The 27,707-nt window shown below is 36.9% G+C and overlaps 1 protein-coding gene across 1 annotated transcript; it reads right to left on the reverse strand.

The window, feature by feature from the left end:
* Positions 1–1,795: 1,795 nt before the first annotated feature.
* On the reverse strand, positions 1,796–25,580 carry LOC137238100 (juvenile hormone esterase-like). The gene is made up of 5 exons (XM_067762721.1): positions 24,715–25,580; positions 12,304–12,514; positions 7,167–7,484; positions 6,955–7,087; positions 1,796–1,990 (listed from the first exon to the last, which is right to left on the reverse strand). The coding sequence occupies exons 1-5, from the start codon at positions 25,519–25,521 to the stop codon at positions 1,819–1,821; spliced, it is 1,641 nt and encodes a 546-aa protein (XP_067618822.1). The 5' UTR covers positions 25,522–25,580; the 3' UTR covers positions 1,796–1,818.
* Between the last annotated feature and the right edge of the window lie 2,127 nt (positions 25,581–27,707).

Genomic DNA, 27,707 nt, shown 5'->3' on the forward strand with positions numbered 1-27,707 from the left:
AACGCGTTGGAGAACTTCTGGTAAGGGTAGGGCGACTTTCGCGTACATCCGGAATGTTTCGTAGGATGTAGGGGTTATGTGAAGATTGGCTTCATATGCTGTGTGTATATTCGGAGTACTGGGACATTAGGGATTTAAGTAGTAATTGTTGGGGTAAATGCGCTTTATGTAAGGTAGGCTCTCTCCACTATGCAGTCGATGGAGTTATTAAATATATTTGTTGTGTATATTTTTGGACGGAGGATGCCAATTAGTGGTTAGGGTGTGTGGGGTTTACCCATTCAATTTATTTTTTTGTTTTTAATTTCTATTTTCATTTTTCTAGGCCATCGGTTCGGAGAAGGTAGATAGGCAGGCTGTGAAATTCTGACGAAAGACTTTAAAGTTGATACCAAGGGGAGCATATTGCTACATTTCCGTGGTGTGGCATTGCAACCGAGTGTCATGACCCATATATTGGAAGAGGTTTTAGATAAGCCTCCAACCCTACGAAGGTCTCCACTCACATCATCAATTCACGGGGTGACTACCATTAAACATAACCTAACCTTATTTAAACATGGTCCAAATCAACAATAGTTAGTCTACAATGCTCGTCTAAATCCCATCCCTTTGTTACAGAAAAATGGGTATCAACCAAAGCAACAGTTTCGCGACAGACTACCTCCGAAGTCTTGCTAAGCGGATGCAGAGCGGGACAGTTGGTAGCCAAACTTGTACCAATGGCACTGAAGTTTCAGCTATATGTATTGTGGCAAAGTTTAACATCACTAAGCTGTTATTAACAACACAACAACAAAAAACATTTAAAGCAAGCTACAAAAACACTTTAATCATCATTTACACACCTATATAGAAGGCGACGAAGAGATTAGTCACGCACACACATGTGGTCATCAGCAGAAGTAGTTACTCACCAATACACACGCGGAAAACATAAACTACAAATAGGTATACATGTATATAGCTAATAACTAAGCAAGGGATACATTTATTCTGGAATACAGTTTCGCGAAATGACTAGACCTTGGGAGAAATGGATGACCGAGAAAACTGAGAGTATAAAAGCAGCGCAAGCTGATGAATCAGTAATCAGTTTGATTTAAACACGCTATCAGTTGCGAAGTATTATTGTACTACTCGCAAAATAGTTTAATAAAGACCATTTTGCAATACAGAATATTGGAGTTATATATTCGACAATTCAGCGATACGAACATTAGCAGAAGGTAGCAAATAAGCGGAATATACCCTAAATTCGTTGCAGTATTATAATTAAATGCTGCAAATATTTTAGTACTATCCATAACATAACTAGTTAAGAAAGCCTTCAGAAAGTCTGCAAAGAGGGTCAATTGTCGCTAGACAGGATATCACAATGTTAAAAGTGGCGGTTAAATTCACGGCGAAGCACAGAATTATTGTAACTATTCTCTGAATGTGATAGTTCTGCTAGATCGACTCGCTGTAGAGTAGAAACTTGATTATTAGCTGTCACATTGTATTCAGCTTTTGGCCTTTATTGTTTATATCATGCTTTCAAGTAGAGTCGAAACCCGATAACCGACACTAGGTGTAGAGAAAAGTATCAACATCTCTAAAATGTTTCATAATCACAGATTGTGGAAGGGAAAAATTTTAATGGGAAATCTAGTTACTTAATTACAGGTCAGGAGATTAGTACTAAAATAAGGATAACATCGGTTTTGGTAAGGTTTATCTTAGGCTATGTTGCATTCCTTAGGGTTGTGCAAGGACATGAAATGATACACATTTTCTTGTTTTAAATCGGTTTTCTTTTATTTTTCATAAGTTTTCTTAAAACTTTGGTACCGGGAAGACTTGATCCCAAATTTTGAATCTTTCTGTAAAAATACCCCCATCTGAAACGCTCAGATTTTTGTCTATCACCAAATAGGGCTTGCTGCCTTGAGAATAAAGTGGCCAACTTAAACTCTTGAGGTATGGATCGTTTTTATTATTCGGATCGCTGAAAAGATAGTGAAGTACATAAGTTGTATTATTTGGGACGGCTCAAGATCGGAATTCACATTCTCCGGCTAACGTTGGCCAGCAATTTCGTTGACAAATATTTAGGTAATCTATCAAGTAAACAGGCGATTAACGTTACCCGGGCAATCTGGTGTAAAATCTACCAGCACAATTGGAACTTTATATAAAACTTATTTTATTGGATTAAAAACCTTATAGAATCCAAATGGATTATTCTATATAATACAAAATATTTTTCTGTACCTTCATCATCAGGCATAAGTTTAACTTTACAGAGGACCTACGGAAAAGCACTTTTCAAAAAATCCTAAGCAATTAGTTCAGAACTGGACCAGATTATCCGACCATTTTTTGAAATCTAAGCACGGATACGCTAAATATTGATGAGAGAATGATGACACACAATGGCGCAAAGCTTTGCAGATGTGCAATAAATTCGATGTTATTGCCACTTAACATATTCTTTGCAATTGTCTCTGTATGTATCTAGTCCCTTACAAGGCATCGCTGGCCAGACCTAGATATCTATGCTTAGATTATCGAAAGCACTTACAGCTATGTTGAAAATCAAAAAAATGTTAGCCATAGTAATCTATTCTAACTCTTTATTAATATATTCGCCTCAACTCAAGTTCGCAGATTAGGTAATTACCATTAAAGTTTATAGTAGTAGGCAGAAAGTACCTAGCTCCCATCAGTAAAAAACTTTCCATGTTTCCTCATGGAAAGAGTAAGTGCGTTAACAAATGCGTAATGATGCTAGCGCAGATGCTCAGTGAAGCTGTGATTCAAACTGCGACTCATGGCCAAGGTGCATGCGGAATGTTTATTGTGAAGCTGCGAAGCTAGCATAAATGATCCTCGAAGCATTCGAGACTAGTGTCATAGCTTCAACATGAATATGCACAGCGAACATGGAGGGTTCCTAGGACCGTTGTGGAGTGGCTTAAGTTCACCACAACAACCCTGTTTTGCTATACAAGTAATTTTTAAAAATACTGTTTCAGATGTCATTAATGTTCCCTCTGGCGTCCCACAGGGCAGTCATCTCGGTCAAATTCTGTTCTTGCTATTCATTAATGATATCTGTACCACAATAAAATATTACAAAATTTTAATGTATGATATGCTGATGATGTAAAGCTTTTTAGTTCCCAATAGCTATTGAAGAACGTCCCTTGCTTCAAGTGGATTTAAACTGCTTAGTTGCTTGGTCAACGCGAATTCAATGCCGCTGAACTTCAATAAATGTAAATTCATGTTCCTCTATAGGAGATCTTTGCCAGCAGTCTCTTACGTAATTGATAATTTTTGTCTTGTATCAGTTAATTATTTTGTTGACTTGGGAGTCACGATGGATGCTAAACTTAGTTTCAACCTTCCTATTATGACTACTGCCAATAAGGCTAGAGGTGTTCTATCATTCGTGAAGAGATGGTCTAAAGAATTTAGTGACCCTTATGTAAACAATTCACTTTTTACCACATTACTTAGACCGATACAAGAATACGGATCAATAGTCTCGAATCTGCGATATCAAGTTCATGCAGATAGGATTGAGTCAATACAGAAGCAATTTTTACTTTTTTCTTTAAGGAATTTTCATTGGACTCTGCGTATAATCTTTCACCTTATACTAATCGGTTAAAGCTTATTAATCTTCCAACTCTCGCTAGTCGTAGAGAAATGCTAGGCGTACTATTTATGGCTAAACTACTGATATGAACGAAGTAAACTTCAATGTCCCATCACGAGCGTCAAGCCATTTCAAACCTCTTCTTTTGAGGCAGTGCAGAACTAATTTCGAATTAAATTAACCTTTTTGGTGTTTGTGTCATGATTTTAACTCTCATTCGAATTATGTAAGCTTCAGTGGAATAGTTTCCTCCCTTCTTACGATGGGAGGCGTAAGCTGCTAGGTTTGCAGTCCTTGCATGACGGAAGGAAATATTTCTCAATTATCTTTGTATATAATATAATTAATAGACGCATCAATTGTTCATTTTATATATTCCTCCTCGTAGTTTAAGGAACGTTCGTATTGTAACGAATGTTAGCAGCACTGAGCGATGCTATCGTCTCTAAGCCGATGCTAAGCAGTGACGTGAATTCACATCCATAGATCAATCACTATGTATCTACATAAACGAAACAATAATTGCGTCTACACATATGTACCATGTACGTATACGAGCAGCGGACAGTCAATGCACAAACACATGCATATATCTGAGATACTCCTGAAAGTATGCAATGAGAAAAACTATAAAATTGTGCAATTGTAGTTACAGCTGAGAAGTTTGAGAGCTGCTGGACTAGTAGATTCTGGATGCGCCTAGAAGATGCGAGCGTTGAAATCCAAGAGTATAAAACGCGGCAATTGTAGAGGCGCTGGAATTCAGTTTGATTTGAGGTGTCAAGCAGTTTCGACTAAGACGCTAACTAGCGAGCAAAAGCAGTATTATTTTGAATAGTAGAGTTTCATTTGAGCTATCAATCAGCTTGGTTATTAAGCAAGCTATTCGTTTCACAGTTTGAGTGTTATTGTGAAGTACTTTAATAAAGGCCATTTTGCATTATTACAAATTGGAGTTATTTATTCAACAGTTTAGTGATCCGAACTTAGCAGGGGATTGCAAATAAGAGGATTTGCAAGTAAAATCGTTACAGTATATTTGAAAGTACAACGCATTATACGAATTATGGTGATAATGAGCCAATTACTAGATGCATCAAGCTTTGTAATACCTACTCTAATTTTATTAACTTTAATTTGAATATTTATATAAGTTTAAATTAAATCTGTTTTTGTTATTTAATTAATAATTAGCTTAGAAAGCTTTCTATTATGCCAACTAGTCTGTTAGGATTGTATTCTCTAGACTGTATTAATAATAATAATAAAAATAATAATTCATTTGATATAACGGATTCACTTTTTACTATAAAGAAAACTGTCCTATCCTATCTTATCCATTCTCAAACTGTACGAAGCCTTTAGGCCTTTATTCATTGCACTGTCAAATCTTCTTCTATACAAACAGTTTATCTTAAATCTGCAATTTAGTTCTCTTTTCGAGAATCGACTTATGGTAACGCAGGTCCACCTTTATGGGTTACCGTAAATAAAATTTTCTTTATATTAAAACTCTCTTGAACGCCTTCTCTTTGTTATACATACTGTATTAAAATACCTCAAGGCCTTCCCCTGTCTATATTGTGCACCTGCAGCGCCCACTTTTGAAATAAGTCTTATAGATTTATCGAGCCACACCGTCCCGCGGAAATTTATGGTAGAAACACTGGTGAAACACCTAGGGTCCTGTCTACAATGGGCACTTCAAAGTTCCTTGAGATTCTGAGCTTAGGGCACATTACGTCACGCAGTTGTAATGTGGGCTTTCCTATGAGTTTTCTTATTACTTTCAATTGCTCTATCATGTTTCCTGTCTTCAACTCCGAAATATTTTGAAGTATTAATGCGCCTAGTGTTGCTTCTTTCTCTATCAGAAAAGGGAAGGGAGGTATTCCCACTAAAGCGATAAGTGCACCAGCAGGGGACGTTCTCATCACACCCGTTATGTCAATGCAAACTAGTCGATGCAGTTTGCTTAGTTTTGCTGTTGCCGTTCTCTGCGTGGCCTTCTGCCACCAAACTAAGGAATCATAGGTGACTATTATCCGTACAACAGTAATAAATGTCCAGTATACCATTTTTGGAGATATCCCCCATGTTTTGCCGTAGAGTCGAGTACAGGCGAAGAAAGCTCTTTTTGCTTTGTTTAGGATAGCATCCAATTGAGCATTCCACGTGAGGGTTCCATCCAGTGTGACCCCTAGGTATTTTGCATCGACAATTAAGAAAAATGGAAACAGACCGTTGACGCCAAGAGATGACTGACGATTTGAAACAATATCACGATGATGCGGATTAATACCTGTGAGTTACAAAAATTTGGGATTTATGGTATACGGTCCAAAAACCCCAACATTTATCTATACAGAGCAAGCGTCATTAAATTGCAAATGGTGAATGATGTAAGAATATATATCGGCAGATTTTATAGGAACGATGAGTAATTAAATCTTAACTCAACGATTTACGTTACGAAAAAAAGATTTTTTTGCTCGTGAGATCGTTTTTTTAACAGTACTGGCTAACCCTGAAGACATGTAGAGCAACATAAAATACATCCAGCTTTATGAATAACCCCTATAGACGCTCTGACTTTTTCCATCTATCTTCCTGCTTCTGCCTAGTTTCACTCTCTTCTTCCTCTCTTATTTTCTCTCATATTTGATGTTTTCAGTTTACCTGGATCGGCCCACTTAATTTCCCTATCCCTTTAATTTTTTCGAAAGTCTACTCTCTTTTTCTCTCTCTTATATTGGTCTCGCTCTCAATAGTACTCTTAACTTTACCCTTATTTTTTGACTCCTTTAATCCTCTTATTCCCACCTTTCCTCAAACTATTACCCATTATTCTTACTCTCACTCTAAACTTCTTCTTGTTCCGTTTTCCCTTTATTTTGCGGATTCCTTCAGGATATCTTTTACTTTTCTTCCGCACTTCATCTTTTTTCTCTTTTCGTATCCTTCGACTTCCCTCTTCTAATATGGTAATATATTGCGTTTGAGCCTTTACCAAACATTTCATTGCTAAAGTAGGAAAAATGTAGCAAAAAAGTACCAACAATTTTCCCTTCCTACTACCATATTACGAGGACCGCCAAACTTTTGTAATTGTACTACTGACTTCACCTGTATGGTTTTATTACATCATGTACTAACAGGAACCAGCTTTCAAATTTGATGTTTGCTTGCTGATCTCGTATTCCCAAACAAAAATTAAATTTTCTCCGGTTTCGATTTTCACGCTCTGCTGCCTTTTTGCTATAGTTCGCTCTCTAGCACACTTTAAATAGACGCAGACATCTTACCCTTTTTTAGCGAATTCTGTCCACATGCGGGCTACATTTTCTATAACATCATTTTCGGGATCCGTTTGCTTGAACGGTGGCGTCATGCCAGGTACACGGAATATATATAGCAGCTCGTCGTGATGTACAGCACCTTTATAATTTAAAAATATGTATGTATGCTGGTTTATTTCTTTAACTTTATAATCATATTATCTAATCTCTTAACTTACCATAGACTTTATTATCCAAATAGAAATGACTATAACGACCGCTGTAGGTAAAAAGATATGTATAAACGGGTATAACCTGTGATATCAAATCTAAGAAACGGTGATATGAAAATCCAATAACTCCATCGGAATAAAGTTTTCCAAAGGGTTCCAAACTATCGGGTAATTCCAAAGTTGTATTACTCAAATATTTTGTTTTAAACGTTTTGCTTATACATTTGGAACGTGGTGTATCGCGTTCATATATAACGGCAATTGGTGCATATTTATCGAAGTCTTCATTTAACCATGCTTTGGTGGTTTCATTATTTAAGAGATCTGAAAAATGCAAAACAGAGCAGAGATTTTGTGGCGTTTACAAAAATAGATGAGCGCTAGAAGAGCTGAATATTTTTTAAATAATAGATTGGCTGGCTTTTCCTGGCGCGGTAGAACAATTAATGATCGAGTTTTTAGATAACACGTTTTTTACCAAAAGCATTACATGGGCTATGCGAAAGAACGAACGGAAACTTGATTAGCAGACAGAACTGTAAAGATGTCCAGGCCTTTAGATTAACAATCAACGATTGCGCTACTGATTGATAGTTATCAAATTTGATTACTGTTGTTGTGATTGTAAGATTTAAAATCTACAATTAATTTGCTATCATTGTATTTATTGCTCTTTTGTGATTTTGAAGATTACAATCTACAATCAATTTACAATCATTGAGTGTAATGGGATTGATAATGAGCACTTCATTTGCAAAAAAACTTGATTGCAATAATTGGTGCTTGTACGTATGTAAATACAATGCGTAACTATTGTAACGAATTTAGGGAAAGTCCGCTTATTTGCAATCTTCTGCTAACGCTCGAATCGCTAAACTGTTGAATAAATCACTCCAATATTCTGTATTGCAAAATGATCTTTATTAGACTACTTTGGGAATAGTACAACTATACTTCAATATCACGTACTTGACCACAGCGCGTTAAATCAAAACTGATTCGTTATTACTCAGCTTACGCTGCTTTTATACTCTCTGTTGCCTCGTCTGCATAATTCTCCAAAGGTCTAGACGTTTCACCTACTAGAACTCTATTAGCTCATGCTTGGTTACGAGCTATATATGTGTATATTTGTAGTTTATAGTCATATGCGTGTGTATTTGTGAGTAACTACTTCGCTGATGATTACATGTGTTTGTGAGTATCTCTTCGTTGCCTTGTATGCATGTGTCTAAACGATGATTGATTCGTTCATGTACACAAGTGTGGCTGCTTTATTGTTGTTGTGCATTTATTTATTAGCAGCTTAGTGATGCTAATATTCGTCAAAGTATGAAACAAGTAGTGACTCATAACATTTGTTAAAATTTTCATCTGCTTCGGCCATGAAACTATTAGCAGTAACTCAAAGTTAGCCAGAACTATTGCGACCATATGGCAGTTTGTAAAACATCTCTTTCATGCTGAACAAATTTGCTCCTCTCTCTAAAGTCTTGCTTTACAAAGTAAAATCCACCATTGCCATCTTCTGCACAGAAGTGGCATACGGTACTCATATCAAGTATCGCTCAACAAGTATCGGGCACTTGATAGTGTCTGATCAAAAATACTTGATACTTTTGAAGCTGAATTGAAAAGAGAAATGTGCTGTTCAGTAATGCAACTTAAAATGCGTTCTCAATATACCCATGGATGTTAACACTACGATCTCAATCAGCCTATGTGAGGTCCTCATGGATCGGCCAGTTCAACCTACCAATGGATGTGTAAATTAAATTCGATGACAAAGAGAAAAAAGAGAATTGAAAAGATTTACAATGAACGCTCTGCCAAAACTTTCAAATTTGACAGAAGAGCTCTAAACTTTTAACTTCATTTTGCCACGATACAAAAAAGAAGGTAGTTCCACTCAAAACTTTTTGACGTATTTGGGGACTTTTGAAGTTTCAAAATGTTTGTTGTTTTGCCAGAAGCGTTGCCATACCGTTACTGTATAAGGCGAAATTGTGGTTTTTCTGGTTGGAAATTTCGTTTAGGATGAAAACGCAATAGTCATCTGAGACAATAATAATGTACTTTAGCACGATTTATGAGCATTCATATCGATTGAGAATGCAGTAAAACATGCAATTTTATTGAAAAATAGTGGTTACTGACTCATATCTTTATCACAGCTTGACCCCTAAACAGAATGGATATTTCTCAAGACATGTTGAGAAAAAGTTTAGCTCCAAAGACTGCACATCTATGTCAATGCTAAAAGCGCACAGAATGTGTATAGGCGGGGCTGCCACAAAGTGACCCCTGGTACAACGGGCAAAAACACTAATAACTAGTGGTTAACCTGCAGAGCTACAGGGTAATTTTCTCCCTAAAAAATGGTTTAACAATTCCCTCCTAAAGCGCAACGCTTGAATTATACAATAAATAAAAATGTGGACTTGTAGCCCATTTATTAAGAAATTGCGGTGTCGGTTTATAAGGACCTCCTTTGAGCAAGCAATTGACAAAGGTGTATGTTTTGTAAAAATGTTCTGAGTAAACGTACGGACACTTAAGAAGGCTATATTCCCTTGCTTTGCATACTTCGATCCATGTTCCTTCCACCTAAACAATTTTCGGGCGCTCGAAAAAATTATTAAAAACCTTTTTTTCTAGGCTGATATTTCGTATTAAAATATTTCCAAGGCATGGGGCTAATTTTTCTTTTTTATTTAAAAGAACTATGAAAGTAATTTAGTCGTATTCCTTAATATGAAATCCATCAAAATTAGAAAAATTCGTAACATTTTTCAATCTGGTAGCTTGTTTTTGCTGAAATTGTCATTGTCCCCGCAAAGTCAAGTGGCTAACGTCACACTAAATGGAACTAACTACCTACATTTTTTGTATCATGCGTTTTACTATATATTCAAATCCGGCACAGGAATTATCAAAAATAAATTTTGATTGTGCAGTTGCCGTCTTGGGGGCCGCCATGGTGTGTTGATAGAATGCTGCCCCTACTAAACTGAAAGTCCTGGGTTCGAGTAGCGGGCAAAGCAATATCGAAAATTTAGAAACAAGTTTTTCTAAGCGGGGCCGTCCGTGGCAATGATTTGGTAAACACTTCAAATGCATTTCTGTCATGAACAGCTTCCCAACAAAAATGTATAGACCTTGCAGATGCCTTCAAAACACATGTAGGTCCGGTCCCGCCAATTTGTGGGAAAAACTAAAAAGGAGCACGGCGCGATTTGGGAGAGGAGTACGGTCTAAATCTCCCGGGGGTAAATCACACCCAGTACTTTTTTTATATTCAGTTTGTACTTGTACCCAAGGGTGATATAACTTTGGTAGGATAACAGAATCGGGAAAGCTAAGTCCCTTATATCAAAATTATCAGCATCGAAAAAGGTTTTTGACTGCGGGATGTCCGTCCGTCCGTTAGTTCGCCCACTAACACGATAGGTTAGGTTAAACTGGCCCGGTTCGTGAGCACCATTGTAAACCTTAACAAGTAGCGCAACTAACAGCTGATCGCTCAAAGTTAGTATACCTACACAAACATTACTAACGTCCATATTACGAAAATCTTTGAAGAAATTCAAGTTAAATTTTTAAACAGACATAAACTGTGATAATTTTGGAATACATAGCACCTTAATTGCAGTAACTGGGAGAAAATGTTTTCTTATATTCAAGTATTTAGTTATTTTTTCTACATTTATCTTTAATATTGATACAATGATTAAATGTATATTGATCCGGTGCAACTTTGCTCTTCTTACTCTTCTTCTTTCCACTCCATTCGACTGCCTTCTTTTACTGCCTTGCACTCTATTCGCAACATAACCTCAATTTATATAGTAAACAATGGTGAGCAACTCACATAGACTGAATGAGCCCACAGTATTGGGTATCCCCTACAATGAGAGTTGTAGGACTGTAGCCAGGAGGATGCCGAGGAATCGGTTACTCACTTTCTCTGCGAGTGCCCAGCCCTCGCGAATTTTCGGTCCCGAACTCTAGGCAGTTATGTGTTTCCAGACTTAAGGGCGGTGTCAAACTGCCGAATCAAGGACATCAGTAGGTTTATTGATCTAACCAAGTGGTTTGGGTAAAACTATACGCAAGGTACATCAATCCAAAACGTAATTGGTTCCAGGAGGAAGTACGTCAAAATGGCGCCTAGAGCGCTACTTGGGCCCGGCTCCATAGCCGGGCAGCACAGCAACCAACAAACCACAGTACAACCAGAAGTTTGCTCAAAGACCAAACTGAAAAAGCTTATCAGAAACCATGACCTGAGTTCTAAAATATCTCCGTCCTCTTGGCAAATACTAGAAGCTTTCTGGGACCTAGCTGTGGCACTCCTATTAGCTAGTGCAGTGCACGAGCACAAAACGTGTCCAATAGTTAAAAGTTGTCGATTGTAACCACGCCCATTTTTTCGGTATGGAATATTATAAAAAATTAACAATGCACTAAAAAATACTGCATAAAATGGTGGCGGGTGGATTAATTTTACAAAGCAAATTCAAAGTTAGTGAAATTTTGGAAAATGGGCATGGCAACGACCATTTGTCATTTTGCATTTCAGCAGAAGTATTATTCTTCGTATTATGTATAAGTATAAGTCTTTAGAAACAATACTTAAAAGTGTAACCTTGACAAAAATGTCCCATACAATTTGGAGCTACACTCCATAGTAGTGTTATGTTAGTTGAAAGTATAAAAATTTCAAAGTAAAATTAAAAAAATGTGCTGGTCCGCTCCCTTAAAAAAAATCGATGATTAAAGTTCGGTTTACCACAAACTTCCACTTCCTTACTTGTTGTTTTATAATTTAGTTTAAACAAAAATTGATACAAGGCGTGATAAACCTCCGAGGAGATTAAAGCCGAGCTTCCCTTTCAATTTGCGTCGTGCATATTTTAATTTTTCCTACAAATAGCTTTTCTCGGTTCTTGATCCTAGGACTTTTGGTATGGTAAGCGAACACGCTACCCCCACACCGCGACAGTGGTTATAGGTATTCAACCATACAAATTCTTGATTCTTCCCAAGACATCACAATACAAATTAGACGCTTTTACATAAATGAGAATAAATTATGGAGTACTCTGTAAGAAGTACTAAAAATTAATTATACATTACTTACTGTAGGCTCCGCCAATAAACTCGTGTTGTGTTATCCCAATTAAGAGCGGTACTTTGTGCAAATTTTTTGTTAGCACAGATTTGTATGGCTGCTCCACTAGAAATCTTTCTTGACCAAAATCTTCTTCAATAACTGGAAACCAATTAAAAATGGGATTCCAATTGAAATCAAACATTTGTTCTTGGGTATTCACAAAGTCCATCATTGATTTCTGAAGGAAGAATAAAATGAAAAGAAATAAGAAAACTACATCTATACTCTTATACTTTTATAGATGTTGAATTGGCCGGTCAATAAAGACCTCACATAGAAGGAATGCGTCCATAGTGTAGACATTGTAGAACTTTCAATACAATCTCAGAGCAAATGTCTAACGTAGACGCATCATTAAGCTAAACATTAAATGAATATCATATATTTTCCATGCATATATGTATGTAAATTGGCTAATTTCACTGGTCTACAAAGTTTTACTTTTTGTTTGTCCTTAAAAAAATGCTATGTTATTTTACTGATTTGGGGTTACTGAAAACGAAAATATTAATCAAATTTAAAAGTAAGTTATTATTTTAAATATATTGCTGGTATCGAAATATACGACTTAAGAGTAAAATTTCATAGAATATAAATCATCTATAAAAAAAAAAAAACTATAGGGATATGCAGTCAATTATCCGTAGAAAGTGTAGAATATTTTCCATCTTTGCTAGGGTTAATTTATCACACACAGAGAACGAACAATTTACCCTATGATTTACACAAGCATCTTCCTTTCAATTTATGAATTACAAAACGCATATTTTTTGCAATAAAACATTTTTAGAAGTTGCCACAATACAATATAGAATTTTTTTGACGCAGACGAAAAAGCCTAATTATCGTTTAAGCTTACAATGAACTTATAAGGTGTTATATTTCTTTAGAGTCAATTTATTGTTTACTTTTTAGTTAATTTTATTAACCAATAATAAAAGCTTATTTTTAAAAAAGTTTTTTTTTTCTTTAATTTTATTTTTTACTTTTTAGTTCGTTTTATTAACAAGTAATAGAAGCTTGTCCTTAGAAAAGCCTTTTTTTTAAATTTAATTTAAATAGGATTTTTTTTTAATTTTTAGTAGGGTAAAATATTGTTTAAATTAGTTACGGAATCCTTACTTAGTTATTTGTAACGTTTCTCATTCTATCCATTTCTTTTAATGCACCAACTTACTTTTTAGTTAATTTTATTAGCCAATAATAAAAGCTTATTTTTAAAAAAGTTTTTTTTCTTTAATTTTATTTTTTTCTTTAATTTTATTATATCATAATCCGAATATATTGGGGCATATTCATAATCGAAATAAAATGTGACTAAGTTAGTTGAAGCATTTTTGACAGAGAGCACATATAAAATTATGTCAAACAGTGTTAAATAACTTAACTTTGCCTATGCCGCGTTCAGTTTACAACTACTTATTGCAGATCTCTCATCTGTGGGTTAAATCTGTTTTAAAATAAAATTCTACTTTCGCTTAGCTAAAATTCCATCGCCAAAAATCTGTAAAACAAAATCAAGTGCGCAGAAAAGTATGCAACACTTACCGATAACAGCCTAACGGCGTTAGCGTACGTTGTATCACAGAATTTTTACACTTTGAAAATGGCGGCTGTTGTTTGCAAGGTTGCATTCCTTTGAGTCTTCGTTTTCACCATCTGGATTAACAAAGTCATGAGCCTGGACATTCGTGCAATTTTAGTGATGTAAATTGCATGGCGCCAGCGCCAATGCGGTGGCAGCTCAATGGTAGCTCATTGACGAAATGACTCCAATCGAATATTTGACGTTACTTAGTAGTAAGTACGTAGTACATTTCACTTGCGCTATTGAGTGAAACGACTTTTGTGTGTCTGGCACGAGTTTGGTGTTATTGGCGCTACTGGCAATGATGACACTGAGCTGATGGCGGTAGCGCTGGTAGTTCAGCTTTTGAATCAGAGAAAGAATTGATGACCCGTGCAAATTATTATGGCTTTGGCCGTGTAAATTATTATGTTGTATTTGCACCAAATAAATGCTGGGGACATAACAACCGGAGTCATTTTTGAGTTGTATATTTTAAATTTAATGCACAATTAATATGGGTGTGTTTGAGCGGCCAAATAATAACAGTAGTATTGCTAAAGTGCTGCTAAGTTGATGGAATGTCGCTAATTTCCTAGCGATTATCAATAGATTGTCAATATTTCGTTCAACGGGCACGCGTAATTGCCACATTTGCTCAAATTTTCCAAGTTTTTCCATTCTTGATTTAACTTAAGCTGTTATGCCAATATTTTTCTGCCAGTTTTTTTCAAATAGGTAATTTTTCCAAAAGCAAAATAAATTACAGAAAAGATTACAGAGTTAAACAGCCTTAAAAGTTCAGCTATGTTGGTTATACACAGAAATACAACGGAGGGTTGTGTCTCCGCTTTTCGCAAGCCTTGAGATTCACCACGCGTGACACGCGTGATTCACCACGTCCAAATATCACAATCCACGGATAGGTACCGGCGGGTTTGTATGGGACTTAGGCTGTTATGCCAAAGTAAATACAAATCTTTACCGATAACTGTGTTATCGATTAATTTATCGAATTCTAACAAAGTAATATTGCATTGTCATCGGAGTTATACATGTGTGCAAAATTTCAGCTCAATCGGACACCGGGAAGTGTATCAAATTTAACTTGCAAGATTCCATTACAGACAACAAAAGTGAAACTAAATAAAAGCTTATAAAAAAAGACAGAAGATGTACGCTATCTGAAACGGTAGTGATATATTTTCGACGATCAAAAGAGGGTTAAATTTTTACCCGCTTTGAAAAATAGGAGTAGAAAAATAAATACCTTGCTACGAAAGCCATTACAGAAACTGATTTTTCAGCATATCCGTGCCACCTAACGCAAATGCAGAATTGAATACCAATGACCAGTGCGTTTTTACATTACTTTTAAGATTGAACAAAAATAAAAAATTCAATTTGGCCACTTAAACTATGATGAGCAGTAAAATTCAATGGATGCGGCCAAAGTAAATTGACCTCAACTTCAACTGCAGTTGAAACTTTCATCGAAAAACTGGACATAAAAGAAGCATGTGTTATTCATATATAGTACGTATGCACAGCAGTTATTTAGTTGAACTTTTCTGCCTTTGCGGAACTTAAATGGGTTTCGGGTTCGATGAAAAAGTTTACAGTCACATCTGCTCTGTTGATTTGTCGTTGAGTGGGAAGCATAACATATCCCTTCTAATATATAACAACAAACTTAATCAGAAGATCCCTCAAAAACTTTTGACAGCTCAATTCATGAAATTTTTGCTAAAATTTTAGGAATGAGAAAAACATTCTTCGAAAGTCTTATGCAGCACTGTACAGGGGAAGATCCTTGGTTGAATATGACGTTCATGCAAATCGTTTGTTTCAACAAACACCCGTTTCAATTTTTTCTGAACAAATTAAAAATATATCTATAATAGAAACATCAAAAATACGGACGTATTAGTTTAGCACGGCCTTACTTATGGACGCCAACACCAAAGATACCCAAATGACGAATCTCTGTAATTAAATCCAGTAAAGATCTCCAGCGAAGAACCAATATTGCCAATAAATGCTACTTTGGACTAGGTAGGCAATTGAAAAGTAAAGTCCTCTCTCGGCGGACGAAAATCATACTCTACAAGTCACTTATCGTACCCGTCCTGCTATATGGGGCAGAAGCATGGACCATGACAAGAGCAGATGAAGCGGCTTTGGGAGTGTTCGAGAGAAAAGTTCTTCGAAAGATTTATGGACCTCTACGCGTTGGCGATGGCGAGTACCGAAGAAGATTTAATGATGAGCTGTACGAGCTATACGCAGACATCAACATAGTCCAGCGAATTAAAACGCAGCGGCTTCGCTGGCTAGGCCATGTTATGCGAATGAAAGATGATGCTCCGGCCAAAGTGTTTCTATCGGAACCCGCCTTTGGAAGCAGAGGTAGAGGGCGGCCCCCACTCCGTTGGAAGGACCAGGTGGAAAACGATTTAAACTCCCTTGGTGTGACCAATTGGCGCCGGTTGGCGGAGTGAAGGAGCGACTGGCGCGCCTTGTGGGACGGCCATAACCGTTTAGACGGTTAAGCGGCAATTAAGTAAGTAAGTAAAGGTCTCACCAAATAGTTTATGTGAAAAAAGTACTAAAAGTGGCATATTTTACTCCTAAAAAATACAAAAAGGAAAACTTTTTCGGGGAAAACATTGGTGAAAATTTTTCACATAGCCGAATGACAGAACAATGAAGAATTTAGAGCGAGACAATTGAGGCTTACTTCACCTGGTTATTCCACCATGTTGATGAGTATAGAAAAATGTAGAAACAGTAGAAAAGATTTTACAAATCTATTTTGTTGTTGCGTGTAGAGAAGGTTTGACAGTACAGTACAGTACTTTTTAATAACTAAACTTTTTTCCACGAAACTGAGTATTTTAAAATATTTACGAAGTGTAACCTTTTTTATTCAATAATTTCTTTTTTTTTCGTTTGTCTTTTGTAATCAGCTTCAGGAGTATCTTCGATGAAGTTCCAGCAGTAGTCCGCTACATTCACGCATTCCATCGGCCGCTGTATCTCTTTTCCATTGCCGATATGTCTTGGTGAAATCGTTTACCATGTTACTCATATCACCTCAGTTAGGAGGCAAAAAATTTAGATGCGTATGAAGTTAGTGAAGTTTTAGGCACATATTGGAGCTTATTTTCTGATACATTTGTTCAAATCACTTATTGCCTAAAAGCCATGAACTACGGCTCTAAAAGATTCCCATGCATCTTTTTTGTTTCGCTGTAAAATCGAATCAAAGTTTTGATTCTTGAAAATCTTTCGAATTTGAAGTCCGACGAAAAATCCAAGTGGAAACCAATGAAGTTATCATCATCAAACTTGCCACTTGGGCTGCATCGCAATTTTGGGGGGTCGCATTACTGGTTTATTGAAGGAGCATTTAATCAGAATTCGGCAGTGATCTTAAGTTATCGGACATATAAAAAACTACTTTTTCTCATCCTTTTAAGTTATCTAGAAAAATATATTTTATTTGATGGATTTTATTGAAACACCTGATATTTTATGAAATACATTTGAATGTTTCTGGAATTCTTTTTCCATATTCCGAAATAAATTTGTCGTTTTCTAAAATAAATTTGAGGTTTTATAGAATATATTTTGCAAATTTTAAATGCAGTTGACTTTTTCTGAAATACACTTGAGCTTAAAAAAAATTTAGGCTTTCTGAAATACAATTGGAATATCGAAATAAATTTACACTTTTCTGAAATGCAATTGGTTGGAAAAGGTGTAGTTTATTTATGCTTGGATTTTAAGCTTGAAACACTGCCAAAACTTTATTCGAAAGTCAAGAGTGACCAATACTGCACTTTTTTTTCATTTGTTTCTATAAATCTAATTTGTTTTTTTTTTTTTTTTTTGGAATATAGTTTACACACTTGCACCAGTACTGAAATTGGGAGTTAGGTGAACGTCAAACAGAGGAAAAAATACACAACAATAAGCAAGTGTCATAAAGGTATAAGTATTCCATTGTCATTTAACTAATTAGTGGAAGTAAAAAAATGTTTAACTATCAATAAATAAATGAATGGTAGTAGAAAAAATTTTCATTACCTAATATACTCAGTTGGCGGCCGCCGTGGTGTGATGGTAGCGTGCTCCGCCATCCATACCGAAGATCCTGAGTTCACGCCACGCGAAAAGCAACATGACAAATTTAAAAACAAGTTTTTTCAACTAGAAACAAATTTTTTCAAGCTGGGTCACCCCTCGGCAGTGTTTAGCAAGCACTCCGAGTGTATTTCTGCCATGAAAAGCGCTCAGTAAAAACTCATCTGTCTTGCAGAGGCCGTTCGGAGTCTGCATAAAACAAATAGGTCCTGTCCCGCCGATTTGTAGGAAAAATTAATAGAAATACGTCGCAAATAGGAAGAGAAGCTCGGCCTAAAATCTCTTCCGAGGTTATCGCGCTTTACATTTATTAATTTTAATATACCCGATTGAGTTATAAATCACGTGGATATAAAGAAGTCCTATAAAAGAATTTATATTGTTTCTGAATTTCGGAAGAGAGAGGGAAGCAATAATCTTGAATATAAACTTTTTCTTCACATATTATCTTTAAATATAAATATAGTTACTGATAATTGTACTTCTTATCATTCTTAGTGAACATTGGGGTGGGTCGATTTGTATGGACGAAAGTTAACCGATATCGCGCCATCGATATTTCGATAGGATTTAAGCTCAGGAAAAAAGTTCCACTACGCATACCCAAAAAAATAATTTTCGAGCAAATTGTTTTTTTTTTTGGGTATGCTTAGTGGAACTTTTTTTTTTCCTGAGCCCAAATCCTATCGAAAAATCGATGGCGCGATATCGGTTAATAAATCGACCCAGTCTAGTAAACATAGTTACCAAAATAACTTGGTACAACAATTTTGCGCAGACTTAATTATTTATTAGTGCCTAAATCTGTTTTGGTCATAAAATAAATTGCGTCAATCACTTTTTTGGGACAACGCCAATGAGATATTTCAATGGATCTAAGATCGTTCAAAGCTCATGCAGCTCATCATTAAATCATCCTTGGTACTCGCCGTCAGCAATGCTTAGAAATCTTTCGAAAAAAACTGTATCGAATCATCTAATTTTACAAGTGTCCCTGCTTCCACACCATATAGCAGGACGGGTACAATGTCGAGCCAGTTTTTTGATTTTATCATAAGAGAAGGGTTGTTGTTGTTTTTGTTGCATTGACGACGAAGACACTCCCCGAAGGCTTGCTTGAAGGCATGCTGAAGTATTTTTGAATGCATTCAAGAAAACAATGCGATACGTTAAATTTAAAAGATACTTAGTCCGACTGGGTTTGTGTACGTGCCAGCGCCATTTCTGCCCGCTAATAGGTTGTCGCTATTTTTTTAGAAAACAAAATACAGAATAGACATGCACTGACAAAAATTTATTTCTTCCCACTTGAACTTAAAAATTGAATATGGAATATACATATTAGTCAAAAGTTTGAAGTAAGAAGATAATTTAAGATTATCACTCATTATCTAATAGAATATAAGAAATAATAGCCGTGTTTTTTTTAAACAGTTTTATTTAGCTTGACGCATAGATCGAAATATTTCAAGAAATCCTATTTGCGCTCCGATTAGACTAATATTTGGAACCCATATTACATGAATAGAAAGCGACATATAGAAAAAAATCGCCACCAGGTGGCGCAAGGATCGAGATATTAAAAAATCTTATTTTACGAATTTTCGAAGTTTTTACAATGTACTTTTTACTAGCTCTATCGCCATTTTTTTTTTTTATTTTTGGATTTCAAAGTAGGTGTGGTCACGCTTCCATAAGAAGCTCTAGTTCAAATAGTTTACAATAAAATCAGCTTTTTTTAATCAAATTGGTGACACCGGAAGGTATACATGAACATTCGTCGGCTTAATGCTAAACTGGAACTAGATAACATATTGTCAACCATCTTAATGTAGGTTTAATTAATCCTTTTAGTTCACATCATCCAACAAACATTCGTGGATTTTTAGTACTCATTGTTATCCTAATATCAACTACTTGTTCCTTTGTTTTGATACCTTCTAAAGGATTTCAAATGATGTTTGATCACTGATTCAGCAATAGCAGTATTATCAGTTGCGAATTATAAGTGTTATTTTCAAGTAGTCTAATAAAGACCATTATTGCATTATTCAATATTGGAGTTATTTATTCAACACTTTAGTGACTCGAACTTAGCAGGTTGCAAATAAGAGGATTTGCAGTAAATTCGTTACAACTGGTGTCAGAAGAGGAATTGTTGAATAAATTCCGAAGATTTTGAATACAACTTGGACATGGCAAAGTTCAGTGAATTGAAGATCCAGCAACTGAAGAAGGAGTTAATGAGCCGTGGATTGAATACAAGCGGCATTAAACTCGAACTTCAGGCACGATTACGAGATGCAATGGAAGCAGAAGGAATTAGCGTGGAAGAGTATGTCTTTCTTTCCTCTTGATGGCGAGGAGACAACAAAAATTGGAGAGAAAAATGAAACATCGCAGACAGTTACGAGCACAGACTTGAACACGATTTTGGCTGCAATATCTGCTCAAACGTCGACAGTGGCATCTCAACTGGAATCACAGGAGACACGTATAGCATCTAAGATGGAAAAACAACTAGAATCACAGGAGACACGTATAACATCGAAGACTGAAGCACAAGAAACGCGCATTTCAGAAATGTCGTCACAAATATCAACCGATATGGCATCCCAACTGGAATCGCAGGAAACCCGTATAACATCACAATTGGAAGAACATAAGACATATTTGGCATCTCAACTGGAAGCGTAAGAGGCACGTATATCTGAAATGACGGCACAAATTTCGGAACAGGAACCATAGCAGCTCTTTGTGAAACTGGAAGAGAAGGATGCAAAAATTTTACAACTCGAGGACAAAATTGATGCCGAGATAGGAGCGTTAAAAAGTCGTATGGAGCAGTTACAACTAAACCGCCCAGCTGTTTCAGCAAGCAATCCAAAGGTAAAAACGCCATCATTTGACGGTTCTGTTCCTTTCCAGGTCTTTAAGCTACAGTTTGAGAAGACCGCAACAGTGAACAACTGGAATGCTGAAGATAAAGTTGCAGCTCTATTCGTAGCATTGAAGGGGCCAGCAGCCGAAATCCTATAGACGATTCCCGAAGGAGAGCGGAACAACTATGAAGCATTGATGGCCGCTGTCGAGAGGCGTTATGGAAGCGAGCATAGAAAACAGCTATACCAAATTGAGTTGCCAAACCGTTACCAAAAAGCAAATGAGACATTGCAGGAGTTTGCTTCGGATGTTGAAAAATTGGCTCATCTTGCAAATGCGGACGCACCCGTGTAATACACTGAAAGGGTAAAGATTCAGAGCTTTATTAACGGCATACGTGACGTCGAAACGAAGAGAGCCACATACGCGAACCCAAAGCAAACATTTGCTGAAACGGTAACTGACTCAAGAAACTGCCTCCCTATTGAGTAAACCAGCATATAAGGTTCATCGTGCGGAAGTAGAAAGACCAGAGTGGATAGACACAATTTTAGAAGCATTGAAGGGTACGCAGCAGAAGAATAATGATGCAGTCAATTGCTTTAAGGGTGGAAAGCCAGGGCACATTGCGCGTTATTGCAACACCAACCCTAACAGTTCCAACAATGTGGGTGGTCGTAAACGCAGAGCTGAAGGAGATGATCAGATCTCCAAGACCAGTCAATCGTTAAACTAAAGCGAGTCAGCCGCAAGGGCCGACAGCTGGCTCCCTCAATTGAATGCCCCATAATCTCTATCTCACAAATTGGAAGAAGGTCAAACAATCTTACTGTCGGAGGACATGTGGATGGAAAGGAACGTTTATTGACTGTAGATACGGGTGCATCCCCTTCCATCATTCGATCAGTTTTATTCAACAAGAAGATAACACCATTGCTTGGAGCAAGATTACGTACCGAAGCAGTCATCTGGGCAATGGTTGATGGAGATTGTGGGACAAACAAATTGTGGGTTGTCGAAGCAGCAAACAAATCAGCACTGAACATACTTGTAGAAAAAACCCTGGCTATGACAAAACAAGATGAACGAATTCCAGTAAGAGTACTCAACGAGTTCAAGTCACCACTCAATTTGACCAAAGGAGCTATTTTGGGAAGATGCCAAGAGGCTGAAGTAGTTATTAACTGTGAACAGCTCCAGGAACACGTTTCATCTAGTAATACTGATCCTTCAAATGACATCACAGCATGGACGCAGGAGCTAGAGGAAGCCTATCAGAGTAAGGCAAAACAACTGCTCCTATAGTACGTGAACATATTTGACCAGGATGGTTCCAAACCAGGCCGCACCAACGTTGTGAAAAATCAAATTGACACTGGAGATGCGAGGCCGATCCGTCAAGCTCCACGTAGTGTTCCACTGGCGAAGCGGGAAGTTGTGAGTCAAATCATATAAGAAATGAGCGACAGCGGCGTCATCGAACTATCAGCTAGGCCATGGAGCTCACCGGTAGTACTTGTAAAGAACAATGATGGAAAAAATGAGGTTTTGCGTGGACTTCCGGAAGTTGAATGACGTTACGAAAAAGGATAGCTACCCATTGCCAAGAATTGACGACACTCGGGACTCGCTATCTGGTACGAAACAGTTTTCCACACTGGACTTGAAAAGCGGCTACTGGCAAGTTGAGGTGAAGGAGGAAGATAAAGAGAAAACTGCCTTCAGTGTCGGTGATGGTCTTTGGCAATTTACAGTGATGTCTTTTGGACTTTGTAATGCACCAGCTACTTTTGAGAGACTCATGGACCAGGTACTGAAAGGTCTACATTGGTGTACCTGGACGACATCATCGTATTGGGCAAGAACTTTGATGAGCATCTTAAGAACTTGGAGGAAGTTATTTTATCATGAAACACTGAAAGAAAAAGACTGGTAAAATCAACCGAAATACGGGTCAATTCAACCGAAATTTCTGTAAATTTTTATCCATCGCAAAAAGATGTTGAATCAACTGCTCACAAATCGTTAGTAATCAAATGAACAAAAAAAAGTGGTTGCGACAGCTTTGTATGAAAGTACCTATGTTGCCATATAAATAAATAAATGTAATGCGCAATAACCTCCGAAGAGATTTTAGGCCGAACTTCTCTTCCAATTTGCGTCGTGCTCCTTTTTTCTTACAAATTGGCGGGACGCGACCTACTTGTTTTATGCCGACTCCGAACGGCATCTGCGGGGCAGATAAGTTTTCACTGAGAGCATTTCATTGCAGAAATACACTCGGAGTGCTTGCCGAAAACTGCCGAGGGGCGACTCCGCTTAGAACATTTTTCTTCTAACGCTTGTTCTTAAATTTCGATGTTGCTTTTCCCGTGGTGTGAACCCAGGGTCTTCGGTGCGGTAGGCGGAGCACGCTACCATCACACCACGGCGGCCGCCATATAAATACGTAAATATGTGACTACATAAATACGCATGCTTGCTACATATTCATACATATGAATATAGAAATGAAAATAGTAGTCACAAAACTTATTGTCAATTCTTTCAGATGCAGCTCAGCTCATTCTCAATTTCTTCCCTCGCATGTAGTTGCCTCAATTGATTGTTTCGAACAAAACTTGTAGTATAAATGTTGACGTAACATTTTAAAAAGAGAACTTGTAAGTTATAGAAAAGTAAAGAATCAACATGCAGGAAGGTAATTCACCACTAGAGTAACTTTACATGTAATTCGGCAAGTTTAATTTTCGTAACTCTTTAAGTTGAAACGATTCCAAAACAACTTAAACTTTTATTTTGCCGGAAACATCAACATGAAAAAAGGATGTTTTTTTATTATCTTATTAGATTCTTTCGCGTGAGTGAAAATTCATAAAAACTTGAACAAAATGTTACTAAGTTTGGAAAAATCCTGTTCGTTCAAGCAAAACTTTTGCAACTAGAAGGCGCAATTTTGCATTTCGCTTGGACGAGAAGTTGCAACATTGTACCCGATAAATAGGTGTCCCGGTATCTCATAATTTTTTGCACAGTAAATTCAAAAAAGTGTTTTTTCGTTTTGTATTGATAACTGAAAAACTAGTTTTTTATTGTTTTCCCATTTTGTGTGTTTTTTTCGAATTGATGGTTTTCTTATTTTGGTGTTTGTTTTTAACAAGTGGCACCATCATCATAAGTACAAAGTAGAGAGCGCAGTGAGCGTAAAATTCTCTTTGAAATTTGCTTATGTATTGACAGTTGATCGGAATCTGTCAATTTTACAAAGTTTTGTTGACTTAAGAGCGACAATTTCTCTTCTGTTGAAATGACTAAACTAATTTGTTCGCTTGACAAAGAACTCGGTCGAATTAACCAAAATTCGATCAATTTCAGCGAATCGCCGTTAAGTCAAGAACAACAGCACCTAGTTGTTTATTTTACTAGCACCATTTCTTTCAGTGCATTGGTTCTCAATTTATTCGCAAATTTAAGTACTGCCATTGATTAATTTCAACGCAACCAAGGTGCAATTTTACCTTAAACCTTACGCTTACAGGTCTTTGTTATAAATACAAAAATTTAGTTTTACTAAGGCAACTGTAGATTTTTTTACATGCTCTTGCATGCTCACGCGATACAGCAAAAAGTATTAAAATTAGATTGGTGAGGAAGCTAGTAGAAAAATCATTCCACACTGTGTTCTAACCATAATGAACTGACTCATTCTTCGAGAAATATTAAATAAAAAGTGTGCACTTTCTTTTCGTAACTTTCCTAACACTAACACACATACATACCTGATTCAAGCAATCCACAAGTATTGCAGCCGGTTCTCTCGGACAATTCAATAACTCCGCTTGCCTATCACTCAGTATTTTTTGATGTTTTTCGAAATGGAACTGCCCCAATGGTGTCGAACTCATCATAATAGCACGATGGAATAATTCTTTAGACATTGGAGACATCATATGTAAACCAATACTAAAACTGCCTGCACTATAACCGAGCAGTGTAACTGAATTTGGATCACCACCAAAATTGCTAATATGGCGCTGAACCCAACGTAGTGCTTCAACTTGATCTTTTAAACCAGCATTTCCAGGCGCTTCAGCACTGCCCACAGCTAAAAAGCCTAATGTACCAAGACGATAGTTCAAAGTCACCAACACAATATCACGATCCATTAAATGTTCAGGTCCAGCAAAGTTTTTACTCTGACCCGATACGCTATAAAATCCACCCGGATGTAGATACACCACCACGGGCTTTCGCCCTCTTATATCACGTGTATATACATTCAAACGTAAACAATCCTCTGATAAATCAGTTATGTTTTCAGTCACTTGTGGGCACATAGGACCATCCTGTGTTGCATCATAAATATTCGGTTTCCATGGCAGATATGGTATAGGATTGCGAAAACGTAATATCCCAACTGGCGCTGATGCATAACGTATACCACGAAATGCTTTAAAATCTATACCCAAACGAGATTTTAATGCTGTACCCAAAATTGTGCCTAATGTAGTATTAACATGAACCGCATTCGCGTTATCGGCTGCTATTAAAGCGATAACGAGGTAGACTATTGTGTAGAGCTGCATTTTCTATGAGCTATTCCAAACTGTTTGTAAAGTTCAACTGAAAAAATTAGCGCTCAATGTGTCGTATTTATACACGGATGTGACCGTTTAAATAGTATAGGGGCGGGTCGTTATATCAAAGCCCTTTCATTACGTTTATCGGTTAGGTAAGATCAGGACGTTTTACTCGAGGCGTTTTTCTGGTTTATTTACTGATATTCAATCCTCGATTGCCTTTTAATGTTGGTTGAACGTAATAAAAATCGACCTGAAAATTGACTTGTGTAAAAGAGCCAATGAACATTAATCCAGATCCTGGTCAAAAGTTAACATGCAAATGCAACAACAACGTTGTGATCCTGATATTTGTCTAGATCAATTTCGGATCCACAGAGTGGCCCTGTTGATTTCGTTTTTTATGGTTATGTTTTGACAGTCAACCCTTTTACTTTACATACATAAGCATTAGGGTGTCCGATATTTACCAACTTCTTTCCACTCGATACTACATAAATATTTCTTATAAGTCTGAAAACAGGTTAAAACAAGCCCTGTTAAGGCACTGTTCAATGTTATTTAAATAAAAACTGGCTCGTTTGAGTTCAGTATCAATAATCCATAAAGGAGATTAAATTTGTTGCTTGTGTCAAAAACAAAAGAGGAGAACCGCTAACCGATCTAAAATCGCCGCTGATTCATAGTTTTTTTTGCAGAGGTGCAATTTATATAGGTGCGTATCTACAAAAAAATACGAAAAATACAATAACAACAAAAATGTGCAATAGTTTTTGACATATATGTAGATTCTGACAATAGTAAAATGTTTAATATTAGCTTTCAGAAGATTGTTATTAGCCATCATTCAGTGAGTTTTCTAGCTCCGTATCACGCACAATTCTCAAGGGAATGCTCTGGATCATTGGGAGGCTTGAGAAACAGAGGTCGAGGTATTTTTGTATACATGAGTTGTGATAGCAGATGTCCCCGTTGTATTTCATTTGACTTTTTTTTTTTTTTTTAACTAAAGAATTAACAAATTATCTGACTCACAAATTGAACCAGACTTCTATCTGGATTTATCTGGCTCAAATCATTGTTGTTGCATTTACATGCAAATTATTTATCTGGCTCAACATCTTTGCGACGGGATGATGGCTATTAAGTTCCAAAACATTTTTTACGTGTTTTAACTGCCAACGCCGGTTGTTGAGTATAAGTATTCTAGTTGTTTTAATTTCAAAATCCCAAATAATCTTATATAGAAAATCTACCGCATTTGTGGTTTAAGGTTTTAAACTAAAATTTTAGGATGCTATTGGGGGGAAAATGTTTGTAAATAACACACATCCTCTTTTGTGTACACATGTGGTGAGTGCTGCCAACTCGCATTAAACTATCCCGAATCGTTCCAGTTAAATAGTGGCCACAATCAGAAAAAAAGGGAGATTGAGTTTTCTTGCACATTAGGAATCCCTACTGCTAAGTCCATTCGCATCACAATTATTCGCTACGCTATCATATATTTGATCCCGACCTCGGCCCCAGGGACAATGTCCTAGAACGTCACTTATCTGTCCGGTCAGGCGATGTAAACCTGCTGCTCCTACTGCCACCTGCTGCCCCAGTGGATACCGCCCTAATATAAGCGCCTTACTCACTGGCAACAATCGCATTATCTTAGGCGATTTCAATGCGCATGTTGTTGTTGTTGTAACAGTGTAACCCCATTTCAATGCCCATCACGATCTATGGCATTCAAACTTGCAGGCGGACAGCAGGGGTGAGATGTTGGATGTTGGTACGAAGCTTTCACAGTTCGCCAGATATATCAATCGTGAGCGCAGGACTCGTAAACTGCGTCAACTAGCAGCCGATGATAACATTGGCATCCGACCGCCTGCCAATACTTATTTCACTCGAGCGTGCCGCCAACTTCATTTTCACTGAAAAACGCACTTTCATAAACTTTAAAAAAGGAAAGTGGGATGAATACAAATCCTTTACAGACAGCCGCTTTGCTCCCCTCCCGATGACGCTACCGACTGTCTTACACCCCAAAATCTTGGGTGTGACGTTCGATCAGGATCTACACTTTGGTGAGCATGCAGCCACAATTGTACCGAAAATCCAGATCCGTAATAAAATCCTCAAATCTCTTGCTGGCAGTACTTGGGGATAAGATAAATAAACGTCCATTACCACGTACA

This window comes from Eurosta solidaginis, chromosome 1 (genome assembly GCF_040869045.1).
Source record: "Eurosta solidaginis isolate ZX-2024a chromosome 1, ASM4086904v1, whole genome shotgun sequence".
Taxonomy (NCBI): domain Eukaryota; kingdom Metazoa; phylum Arthropoda; class Insecta; order Diptera; family Tephritidae; genus Eurosta; species Eurosta solidaginis.